At 45.8% G+C, this 12717-nt stretch overlaps 1 protein-coding gene across 1 annotated transcript; it reads left to right on the top strand.

Moving 5' to 3' along the window:
* The first annotated feature begins 6168 nt into the window (after positions 1 to 6168).
* pskh1 (protein serine kinase H1) lies at positions 6169 to 11548 on the top strand. Its single transcript, XM_037452236.2, has 4 exons — positions 6169 to 6544; positions 7178 to 7739; positions 8372 to 9253; positions 11175 to 11548. The coding sequence occupies exons 2-4, from the start codon at positions 7671 to 7673 to the stop codon at positions 11490 to 11492; spliced, it is 1269 nt and encodes a 422-aa protein (XP_037308133.2). The 5' UTR covers positions 6169 to 6544; positions 7178 to 7670; the 3' UTR covers positions 11493 to 11548.
* Positions 11549 to 12717: the final 1169 nt, after the last annotated feature.

The following is a 12717-nucleotide window of genomic DNA, read 5'->3' as shown; positions in this document are numbered from 1 at the left end:
TGCATTGAAAAAGTCGGACAGGAGGAAAAGCCACGAGCCGGTCCAAGCATCCGCTGAGGCCGCAAACAGACTCCACTTACTGAACAGATTGTGCAGCCTGTGGTGGAACATAAGAATATTTACTAATGCCATTTATTACATTTATAAGACATCCAGGTGAAAAGTATTGGAGATGTGATATTTATACACTTTATTTGCTTGTATGAAGAGCAGAAAGTCAGCTTGGGTAGAAAGGTGGATCAAATGAACATAGACTTTCATGCAGAGTGTTTAATGTGAAAACAAGTAGCAGTTGACTTATTCTCCCTGAGGTTAAATAACTTTCATACTTAACCAAAGGTGCGTACCGAAGTTACCTTCCAACATATTTTTTTTTCCACAGGGATTTTTTTTAAAGTGTATATGTCTTCATGCATGAACCGTTAAAGACATGCTTGACGTGGACATTGCTAACACATCTTACTCCTTAGATATACTGTATATTTCATTGTTGTGAAAGGCCTAAATCATGAATGTTTCATACCCCTTGAAAAACTTCTGTGATAAACATCATGTTATTGTGTATAAAACATGGACATATGGAGGTGCAGAATGAGGTGTAAGTGGGTGTGCATTTATGTGTGGTGTATATAATATGAGACACCTGATAGAGATATTTATCACTTACCAGACATTAAAGGAGGTCATTAAAGCACTTAATTGACCAGTAAATAGGCTCACTGGGTATTTCTGTGTGACCTGAAGTCCTTGGTTCTCATTGAGTGCAATGTTGCTCTTCATTATTTTTACATTTTACATTTACAATCTTTCATCCCCATGTCACATTATCGATCTGTAATGACCGTGCTAAGAGGGTGTTACCCACCCGGTTCCTTCCGTCGGCGCTCACTGCCCCGAGGTTTTAGACATTGTGCAAATTGCACAGAAGATTATTATATATGGTCATTGTGCCTGTAATGAATTCGTAAGCTGCTTTTAATGTCTAATGACTGGTGCTTAGATGAGAGGGGCACAAGCATTTACTAACATACAAGATATGAGGTATTGTACTCCTCTGCTAAGGCTCCAGAGATGGGACTTTACTGCTCGCCGTGGGATATTAGGTCGATTTCGTAATAGCAGCCAGCAATTTAACAAAAGCAGTGAGCAGTGTGAATGAGTTCGTATGTCAGTGTTTTATTCCTGGACCTCAACGACGAATACCTCACCAAATGGTGCCTATATACATTCTCATTTGGAACGGAGGCCGTCTCAGACGATGCCTTAGTGGCCCTAGTCAAATCCTTGACTACGCGATTCAAGATTCAAGATATTTACTGTCATGTGTCCGTTTTAACTCCGTACAATGCAATTCTTATACGTTCTAAGAGGCCACTCGAGCTTACAAATCATCCACTCTCTTTGCTATGTAGACTGGAATACACTAAGACACATCACCCAAAACAGGCTTTACACTGGCTTCTCAGCCTGGTGGAGTAGCCTTGGGTCCTAAAGGTTTGCTTAGAACCCATCTCGCTGCCCCTCCCTCTCAGTCACAGGCACATAAACACATAAACAGCCATTTTCTCGGGCAAAGTCAGCGCAAGATGAAAGGTTCTCGCTGTAGCTTTAAGGGAGGTTTAACCTTTTGCCATTTTTTCAAGATCTTCACATCTTTACACTTGAGTTGTATTACCACCAGGTATGAGTACAGATTGTTCAGAACTGCTTCTTCCAAGTTTAATTTCCACCCGGTAATGAGATCATGCACCCGTGCTGTCATTTCTTCACTCCGGTGGCATCAATTCCAATCAAACTTCAGCACATTTGAATTTCTACATTCTCCGAGACAGGGGTGACTTAACGACTTCACTGCAACGAGAAACCAATCCCAAACAAATTAAATAATCATTCTCTAATCCAACATTGACCTCACGGCCCACAGTTTTCTCTCAAACCATCTCTTCCTATGTTCATATCTTCGAGGAGTTATCCAACCTCTTATTCGCCATGACTAGCAAGGGATCACTTCACAGCAGTATGGAGAGTAGGGCCATAACTCTGCCAATGCATGGGCGTTGTGGTGCAGTGTGAGTGTTGTATGAAGATGTACTTCAAGATCTGAACTTTATCATTTTTAAGAGCCACTTGAGCTGAATACTAACGTTGGAATGTTTAATGATTTCAGTACTGGCATTGATCTGGTGTGCACTACTGTCCAAATTGTTCCCTCTATGCTGCTTTCACCAGCCTCCATAAAAAAAATCACAAGCCATCGGGTGCACTGTGTGCAGGAGACTCCATTGGGTACTGCTGCCGACAACTCTTTTATGTGTTGTGCATCATTTTGCCCCTCTTACTATTCACTGAAAATTGATTTAGCAAAGGTTTATTTTTAAATTTAAAAGGAAGTTTATTGCTATGACCCTTTGCACGGCGTACTGCATTTTCCACCTACTCCCACTTGCCATCTATTTCCATTCAATTTTGCTGATAGGGGACAGCAAGACTAAGATCACTTAGAACTGAACTTCAAGAGTTCCAAAATAGATTCCTTTTGACGCTTTAAGATTTAACGTAACCTCTGTGAATAACAGTGAGTCAGATGATTGAACTCGGTGGGTTGCTGGGAAACAATAAGTAGAGAGAACTAGTGATGGTGGAGGGACGTTCAGAACATCCGGTCATGTCTGACCTCATGGTGTTTATTTTCTCATTGCTGTCTTTTAAGTATTTCAAGGATTGCCAAAAACTCTCAAACTTTATCTACCAAGTCAAGCACAAACTCCTATAAAGAATAACATGGCTGAGCCAGAGCAACACTATGCAATAAGGAATCAAATTGCTCTTAATTACACGAAATGTTGGACGTTGAAGCAGCGAGTGGAGTAAATGCACCTGAGTTATGGTGGTCCTTCTCCCCAGCTGCGTCTGCTCTATTTATCTCTGTCTGCCGGTAGATCCCTCTGTGCCTGCTTCCTGTCTCCTAAGCTGCGAGCTAATGAATTAACATCTAACCACCAGGGGTTCTTAAGTTCTTAATCAAAAATGTACTTCCTCATTCACTTCTACCAAAGTGGGGTTTTTTTCAAGCCTTAAGTTTAACTGGGGTAACTTGTGTCTTTCATTTAAGAGTATCAAAAGTAGTGCTGTCTCACCTCTGCCGGTCTTTTCCCTTTCCAGCGCAGTCATTGGACAGAAGTTGTTCCAAACTGGCTTGCATTTGTCACAGTCGCTCTGTCTGTCCTGTCACTCTGTTAGCTGGTCTATTTGCCCATCTGTCCTTCAGTCTTCAATCTTAACTGTCGGTTTACGACTCCATCTCCTGTCAGTCTTTCCTTCTCCATCTTCTTCATTTGACATTTTCATCATGCAGTTTAGCACCATTTTCCAATTCATATTATTCTATGATCAACTTAGATATCATTCTCAATCTGTTCTCATGTGTTGTGGCGTTATATCTACCTCTGTAAGGTACCTCTATTTAGAAATGCTGAGAAGTATTAAAGGTATAAACCCGGGCTGCGGTTTCAAAGCCTTTGATTTGACATTTCGAGGTCCACGTCTTGATTTTCATAACAAGTGAACAGAATTTGGACGGCAGAGGAGTAACGTTGTGATACACACACCTTGTGGCTCTGTTTCAGCGACCCATCAATCTCAAGTTATCCCTAGATGGTGCCCTCTAAATGGTATTAAACACACACACGCTGCATTGAACAAGATTTGAAAACAGAGATAGAGTTTATGTTTAGAATGTTTACTGAGGGAATAAATCAGTTCAGGACTTCCATACTATCTGATGTATGCAAGTGCAAGTTTAACAGAATTTAACCTTGGCTTTACCTGCAGGCCGGGAGGTTCCCATCGTTTTAGCTTTGGGTCACTCTGACTTTCATTAGCGTTGTTTCAGCAACATTAGCTGGCCAGCCGTTTTCAGCAGAACTCCTTGTCTTTTAGTGCATTGGCTTCTCTTTTTTCATTCCACTGTCGTGATGGTGCTGGTTCGACAAATCGAAAGTGAAATCTACCCAGTCAGATGCTGCACGACGGTGAGTGCCCTTGTATTTGAAGGTTTGAGGACAATCTGAGGAGAATGAGCAGGAGCAGTGACTTGCCCGATCATCAGCTGTACGATGGAGGTAAGTTCTTCTGGTGTTCCAGGTGTGTACACACCTGCCTCGTAGATGTTTCACCATCTGACAATGATGGAAATATCCATTAAGGAGATATTAATGGTGCCCGAGACTCAGACTGAGTCAATTGCGCTTTTAATAGAGCCGGTTCCTCTTCCTCTGTATGGATAAATAATACAGGAGTCAGCAAATCTGGATCTAATAGATGATATTGACCTTTTGTGGAGAAGGGAGGGGAGGGAGGGGGGGGGGGGGGGGGGGACATGAGAGGGTGTGAAACCGAGAGCTGAGCTGGAGAAGTTGAGACGCAGAAGGAAGTGTCAACGGGAGCAGAGCGCTCAGACAAAGCGTCCAAATCCGAGTATGACGAAGCGGTGATCAATCACTGGGATGACGATGTGGTATTCAGAGCCGGAGGGGCCCTGACCTAGCAAGGGCCCCAAGGGACGCTCTGCGACGTTTTCCTCCGGTCTCATTGGCGGTATTGTGTCTTCTTTTCCTCCTCTGCATCGCTTCGTCGTCTATTCCATTTTGATTACTCTCTGCCGCCTCACCCTTTCGTCCCTCCCCTCATCCCTCCCTCCCTCCCTTCCGTTCTCCCTATATTTCTGTTGGGTACCCACCATCTGTCATCCGTTGTTTCTTTTGTCACCCCACCACTCTCCAATCCCACTCATTTTCACTCCCTCAATCCAATTCAAGGAGCTTTTTATTGGCGTCATAAGATGACTTTTACTGTCTTGCCGACTCTCCTTCGGGAAAGGTTCTTTTTTTTTATTCCTCTTCCTAATTCCATCTACTTTTTTTTTCTTCAAATGCTGCTCCGCAATACTGCAGTGTCTCTCAAAGAAGCCGGCCCGAGAGTCATGGTCGGAGTCCAGCACACTTCATCACCTCACATGTGTATTGAAGTCGAGGCCGAGCGTTCTTTAGTACGCTGCTTATGAACAGGCAGGGTGAAGCTGAATGCCACTCATATCACGCAGTTTGTTGTGTGTGTGTTTTTTACAAGCATGGTGGAGGGCCCGAGTGTTGGGGAAAAGCCAGCCTAACAAAATGACTTCAGATAATAGCCTTATATTTTCAGAAGGCCTTTAAAAGTGACTTTTATGGGTATAGTGACACCAAGAGGACATGTTGTGAAACACCACTACAGTGCGCATCCAAGGCTACAGGAACCACTGTCCTCTTCTGTGAAGGGGTACTTACACAAAAGACGGATTCAAAATGAAAGGTGCACGCACAGACGATTTGTGAAACACGTGATTGAGTCCCGCATCGAAGGTGCATTTAGACAGTGAATTGAAGTTGGCTTTTCTGCATGCAGGGTTTAAAGAAATGCAGGATGCATCTGATTCTCTGCTGCGGATGAACTTGGACGGTTGATTCCAAAAGAGGTCTGCGGAGAACCAAGGGTCCCCGAGGGTGTCCCAGTGGGACCCCACCACCTGAGGAATAACAACACTAGATTTAGCTCCGTTTATTTCCGTACCATTCATATATATATAAATTATATAATAAATATATAAATATATTTATATAATGAGTTTTTTTTAATATATAATTTATATATAAACAGTGCCGCTGTAGTATAATCTGAGCTGGTAACACGCCCTGCGGACATGTTAGTACTTAGATAAGTCAGCACTTCTCCCCGTATCCAGGAAGTGACGGTGGGGACTTAATAGGGTCGAAACAAGCTGAGGGAGGTCGTCCCGTCTCTACAAAAGAAGTTGGGTGGAAGAGGAGCTCCGCCGTTTGAGAAACCGACCGACAAAAATATACAGGAAGTTAAAAGGTTGTGCCTCCAAATTAAAAGCACTAGAAGTGTCTGTGTGTGTTTGTGTGTGTGTGTGTATATACCGTATATATATACAGTATATAGGGCTTACTATATATATGTTTTTTGGTGATGGTAACTGATGTACGGTGATTGGCTCAAGACTGAGGGCCCTTGAATACATTGAAGGATCGTAAAAACACCCCTCGTATTTTGGGGCTTACTTAAATCACTGCAAAGCTCTCTTGTCTCTCGTTTAATTTTGAAAACACACACCGGAACCCGTTTGTGTGCGTCTTTCCACTTGTCTGTGGATGTGAGACGGTGGTCTTGGGGCGAAAAAACATCGCCAGAAAAGCGACCGACGGGGTGGGAGAAAAAAAAAATCCTTTTTCATGTTTCTACAAAGAGCCTCAATGACACACCGGGAAAGTGACGCGACGCGTCGCCGACAGGTGAAGCGGCGGATTTCACTTGCTCGACTTGGGGAATAAAGTTGTGAAACTTCGAGGTGAAACCGGAGCGCGCGGCTGAGTGAGAGTGGGGTGAGGAGGCTGGATTTGGCCAAAGTTGGGAGTCCTGCCCTGCTGCTAGCAGGCTAGCTCGGTTAGCATGCGCACACACCGCGAGCTCTCGGACCACTAACGAGGTGAGGAGGGTCAGCCGCTTTTAGGCTCGTGCTGTCGGGGTCAGCAGTGGGGGTCTGTGAGGAATGTCCTACCGGAAATAACGCTTCAATGGGGTCTCTTCTGCAGAGAAAAACATTGACATGAGTAGGGCCTGGACTTTTTTTTCCTCATAATTTACCAAAACTTAAATGCATCTTTCTGGTGAAAGTGCGGTGTCCCGAGTCCTTTAACGTCTAAAGTGGAGGGCTTTCCCGTCAATGTCCTGCTGTACCTGGGGTAATAAAGAACTTGAAAAAAAAAGTTTTGCCCTGACGGCTGTTATCAATATTTAAAAAACGCTATTGATACCTGGATATAAGTGACCATTCTTACAATGGCAAAGCTTTTATTTTTCTGGCCCTCTCAGCACACGTCTGAATGGCTGTAAACATATTTTGGCCGACAGCTTTTACAATATGGCCTCATCACACAACTAACGTTACTACACGAAACCCTTGTGCGACTGCTTATCAATGTGTTTGGGATTGGGTATCTGCCTCTTTGGGATTGGCCCTTGGATTTTATTCAGCTCCCTCTTTGCCCTGTCAGTATTGGGCCTTAATACCCCAGTGTGAGCCTGACGACAATCATTATCATTATTTTCTGTGTTTCAGAGCGTCCCTCTGCTGTTCTCCAGCGGAGCTGCTTTATCTGTAGCAAGACCGCTGCTGACATTACAGCCCCCACAACGCCTCCTCCAGGGGGAAAAAAATGGATCCCGGCTTTTCCTAAAGGCAACCAGACCTAAAGCTGCTTTGTAGAATCTCTGTCGCTCCCTGACACCCTAAGACATCTGGGATGGGGCCCTGGTAGGTCCTTCCAGGGGCCCCTTGCAGCCTGGAACAGAGACACGCAAACCGCGCTCGGAGCCCCAAACCCTTTGAAACCGGACTCAGCCGGGGGTATCGGGTGCGTTGGTGAAGTGCGACTGCCGATGCCGCCTCGTGGGGGACTCGACTGGGCGTGATCAGCTTTATTCATGAACCCTCTGGGCATCCAACATCCAGGCCGTACCCAGGCAGAGTGTGTTGGATCAGCTGTTGCTGGGATGAGGCGGGTCTCCTGGTGGCCTGTGTGGCTGGCTGAGCAGTGGCCCAGGCTGATGTGATGGGGTGCAGGAACAGCAAGGTCCTCCCTGAGCCTCCAGGGGACGTTCAGTTGGACCTGGTCAAAAAGGTCAGTGGGTTGACTGATACTGGCCCTGATGCTGTTGCTATCGGTAACACGAGTAGTGGCTCAGTATGTGCACAACCCCCATGACATTTTTTTGTTATGTCCAAAGGCAGCAATATGTTTTGAGAAGCTGAACGTAGAAAATGATTGCCTACTTTATTTATTAAAGGAGCCAAACAAGTAACTATTTATCAAAAGATAAATTACTAATATGAATAAATAAATGGACTTTTTCCTGCCTATTCTCTCAATTGTTGTTGACTAGTTTTGTATATATTGGCTGTACACATGCTTTCCTTCTCTCTGATAGAACTTCTCTGTGTTAGAGGTGTACAGACCTCAAAAATCAGAAAATCTCAACAGCATTTACATAGTTTATCCACCAGTGCCCTGGCAGCAGGCAAAGAGTCCCACTCACTGTGTGTCTTGGCCACAGGAAGCATGTTAGCATCTGTTTTGAGATCATTTGTGTAAAAGACAATGACGATCAGCCAAATATCTGTCCGAGCCTTAGAAGGCTTGGTTGGGCTAAACAAATTATAGACAAAAAATATGTACATTGATGTATTTAGAGTTAATTCATTGAATACTTTCTCTGCCCTGTGATTTGTGGTGAGCTCTGTTGTTTTTTTCAGGTGGATCCCCCTCAGACAGATATCTATAAGCACTTCATACGGGGCGACGGCACCAGGAGCAAGACGGGCGGCGGCTCCCCGTTGCAGGCGCAGGCCCAAGCCGCCACCCCCGCTGCTTCCGCGCAGCCCCCAAAGGACCCGTCCGAGCCGTCGGACCCTCAGCGGAAGAAGGTGGCAAAATATCGAGCCAAGTTTGACCCCCGGGTCACCGCCAAGTACAACATCAAAGCGCTGATCGGCCGCGGCAGCTTCAGCCGGGTGGTCCGCGTGGAGCACAAGAGCACGCGGCAGCCGTACGCCATCAAGATGATCGAGACCCGCTACCGGGAGGGGAGGGAGGTGTGCGAGTCTGAGCTGTGCGTCCTGCGGCGCGTCCGCCACACCAACATAATCCAGCTGATGGAGGTGTTCGAGACGGCCGAGCGCGTCTACATGGTGATGGAGCTGGCCACCGGCGGGGAGCTCTTCGACCGCATCATCGCCCGCGGCTCCTTCACCGAGCGGGACGCCACGCGCGTGCTGCAGATGGTGCTGGACGGCGTCAAGTACCTGCACACCCTGGGCATCACCCACCGGGACCTGAAGCCGGAGAACCTGCTCTACTACCACCCCGGGTCCGACTCCAAGATCATCATCACCGACTTCGGCCTGGCCAGCAGCAGGAAGAAGGGGGACGAGTGTCTGATGAAGACCACCTGCGGCACGCCGGAGTACATCGCCCCCGAGATCCTGGTGAGGAAGCCCTACACCAACGCCGTGGACATGTGGGCGCTGGGGGTGATCTCGTACATCCTGCTGAGTGGAACCATGCCCTTTGAGGACGACAACCGCATGAGGCTCTACCGGCAGATCCTCAAGGGGAAGTACAGCTTCTCGGGAGAGGTGAGGAGCTCCAACTTCACCCATATTTGGAACGCATTCCTCGCGCCGCATGAGGCCCTGTCAACAGATTTCTGAGAAGTTTAGCTTTTTGCTGCAAGGCGACAGGGTTCGTCTCTCACACATTCTCCAACTCCCCTCTCGTCATTAGGCACCCCGCGTCCACATATGTCTCTTGTTCCTTTTTTCCTCTTACCTTTGGCGTGCTCGCTCGCGTGTGTTTGTCCTCTCTTAAGTCAACACGAGCTTCCTCTAAAGTGTGTGTATCCGTGCGTAATAACTTGTGCCCGATCCGTGCATCTAGTTGTAAGAATGCTGAGCGGCGCGCTGCTTTGTTCCACGGCGTGGGATGTTTACGTTGCCGGTGAGCTTTGACAAAAGGGGCCCCCGGTTAATGTTTGCCTCACACACAGCCCCTCCAGCGTAAATAACAGCAGTGAGCAGTTTTGTAATATTTAATAAGTGTTTACATCCTCTCGCTTGCCTCGGCCCAGAGTGGAACTCTGCGACGGGCAAATGGATTTATATTTCTTTTTATATAAGATCATTTCTGAGAAGGCGGAATGGCGTGGCTCACAGGGACACACACAATACGTCAGACACACTGACCTCGTTATATTGACAAATTTCAACAATTTATGTTCAAATGGGGAAACCGTTGCTATATTAGCATTCATTAGGATTTGAGTTTTCTGGACACAAGTCCACGGGTCCTTGTTCTTTGACCTCTGGTTTGGCTCTTGAGCTTCCGATAGAAACCTGTCTCTATTGCAACCAAATGCTCCTTCGTGTTCAGCCGCTGACCGATAGCTCTGTCCGGGGGGTGTTTGGTGCCGAGCCTCCAGCAGACCTGGTTGGTTTGGAACAGCGACCCACAGCGGTAAAAAAAAACGTGCTCAGCGAGCAGTGTGACTGAAAGCAAACCGTAGAGAGGGAGACCTAAAACTAAACAACAAGCTGAAGGACGCAGAAATGTCCAAAGGGACGACAGCAGAGGGGGCCCATTCTCTGGGTTCGATTTTACGAGCTACAGTACTTTTTCACTTTACATTACGTAGTCCATTGACTCAGTTTTATAATACAAACACGTGATTACAGCAGCTTTGTACGTTTATGGAGCTTTCTTGTAAGCAAGGTCGTGCTGCCATTTCAACCAAAATGCACGCAAATTTCAATTAGATTTTTTGATCCTGCATTGTTTCCAGCGTTATTTGATTGCTTTCTCGCAAAGTTCTTCCTTAGCTTTTTAAAAATTTGTTAGCCACTTGAAAGCATTCGTATAGCTGAAACAGTTTAGTAAGTTACTCCAAATAAATAAAATGTCTTTCAATTTAACAAAGAATAATTTAAATGATTAATCTAAATAAAAACAAAATGCTGAACATGTTAAGAGACTATATTGGCTCATAAAAGTTACAAATTGTAACATAAATAATACAAATGGTAAATAGTTAAAACATGTCTTTCCACCAAATAAAAGAATGTGTATCCGCTGGTACTACGGAAGAGCGTGACTCATTTTGGAAATATGTATACAATGAATAAAGTAGATTGAATGATTCTAACATTTCTTTTTCTTATCACATTGAGTGAAATAAATCAAACTCCTTTTCTTTAGCTGTTTAGTTCAGTATCTCTCTGCTGCCACCTAGTGTCCAATAGACTGAACTGCAACACCTTTGCTCACAAGTCCTTTTCATCTAATAAAAGGTAGTAGTTTTAACACCCGTATGTACCCAAGCGTGATGTTGAAACATGCATACAAAAAAACTCAACACTATGTAAAAACAATGTGTAGATGTTCACGTTTGATTGACTGACTGGAAATGTCCACTGAATGAAAAGACCATGGCCATCAAAAATGCTATATTCAGCATACCACCACCCAAAGTGTCTTAATGAAAGTTCTGTCTCCTGCCTCCAGCCGTGGCCCAGCGTGTCCAACCTGGCCAAGGACTTTGTGGAGCGGATTCTGACGGTGGACCCCAGCGAGCGGCTCACAGCGGGCCAGGCCATCAAGCACCCATGGGTGGTCAGCATGGCCGCCTCCTCGTCCATGAAGAACCTGCAGCGCTGCATCTCCCAGAACCTGCTGAAGCGGGCGTCCTCGCGCTGCCACAGCACCAAGTCGGCGCAGTCCACCCGCTCCAGCCGCTCCACCAAGTCCAACAAAGCGCGCCGCGTGCGAGAGAAGGAGCTGCGCGAGCTCAACCGCCGCTACCAGCAGCAGTACAACGGCTGAGGGGGACAATAGCTTCCTCCATGCGGAGCTGCTGCCAGTTGTAGGGGGGGGGGGGGGGGCACATAATGCCCTTTAAAGAATACATAAAACAATGACATGAACAACCAAGCGTTGAATCTCTGTGGCGGCGTGTGTCCTGCTGAGGACAGACAAGGACACGCCAGCCACCTTTTTCAGACCCCATGGTGACATCATCTCTCCATCCATTCCTTCACCTGTTTTTATATCTCTTTTCCAGCAGGGTGCTGCCACCTCAGCTGCTTTTTGTTCTTTGGAACCTCTCCATATTTATTTATTATTGTCAACGTGATTATTCTTCGCTATTCAAACGGTCACTGGATAATGGCCTTCCACGAGGATCTGTTGAACAGAGTTCTGGGTACTGGAGTTTCTCAAAGAAGAAAGGGATACTTTTACAAGTAGGGGTGCCTACCCTCGTTCATTCCTGATTTGGAAATTGCTGTGAATTAATTATTGTGCCGATTGCACGGACCATGTCTACTGCAAGATCCCTGCAACAGAATCGCACCCTTGAAGGTCAAAATGAAGGTCATTCATGTCATCTTTTTTAAAAAATTTTATTTAGTCGACTCGTTAGCTTCTCGTCTTCGTGTAGCCATTATAGCTCTGTTGGTGTCATGTATTTTCTTTTTCTGAAGCTGTCCAAAGATTGTGAAGCTGCTTTGCGTTAGATCTTCTTTGTTTTGGACATCAGGCCGCGTGGACTCGGTCATGAACTTCCTGCTGTGATCCCTCTGTGTGGTTTTACCTACTTCATTGTAACCAGCTGTATGCGAGTTCAGACTTGACGTTATGAGTTATGGCACACAAACACTGGTTTCTACCTGACTTCATTACAGCTACACCCTGTTCCACAGTCAACCCCACCCACTGAGCATGGATGAGCTGACGTTTATCGATGCACTGTTTGATTATTATAATAACTGTAGAGACTTTAAATTACATTTCAGAAAACACTTATCCATCAAATGACCAAATCTTAAAGAAATCTCAGGTGATGGAAAAGGTCCGCCATCGTCGACAAAAACAAACTCTACTGGATTTCGTTTTTCTTGAAGCCTTTGGAGCCGATCGTCCATCAACAAAAGCAGCGATCATCTCCGCGCCACTTTTCTGAAATGTTTCCCACTAATACGCTGCGGCGTAGTACAGAAGCGCCTTCCTCAAGGAAGTTTATCGCCATCATGACCGACATGAAGGAAAC

The sequence above is a fragment of the Pungitius pungitius genome, chromosome 6 (genome assembly GCF_949316345.1).
Source record: "Pungitius pungitius chromosome 6, fPunPun2.1, whole genome shotgun sequence".
NCBI lineage: Eukaryota > Metazoa > Chordata > Actinopteri > Perciformes > Gasterosteidae > Pungitius > Pungitius pungitius.
Note: the sequence above shows the minus strand (reverse complement) of the source record. Positions and strands in the feature narration are given on the sequence as shown.

Excerpts from the sequence above, each read along its gene's own strand:
- pskh1 (XM_037452236.2), top strand. The coding sequence starts at position 7,671 with ATGGGGTGCAGGAACAGCAAGGTCCTCCCTGAGCCTCCAGGGGACGTT. Across the intron at positions 7,740-8,371 it reads AGTTGGACCTGGTCAAAAAG|GTGGATCCCCCTCAGACAGA; the intron begins GTCAGTGGGTTG and ends TGTTTTTTTCAG. Across the intron at positions 9,254-11,174 it reads AGTACAGCTTCTCGGGAGAG|CCGTGGCCCAGCGTGTCCAA; the intron begins GTGAGGAGCTCC and ends TCCTGCCTCCAG.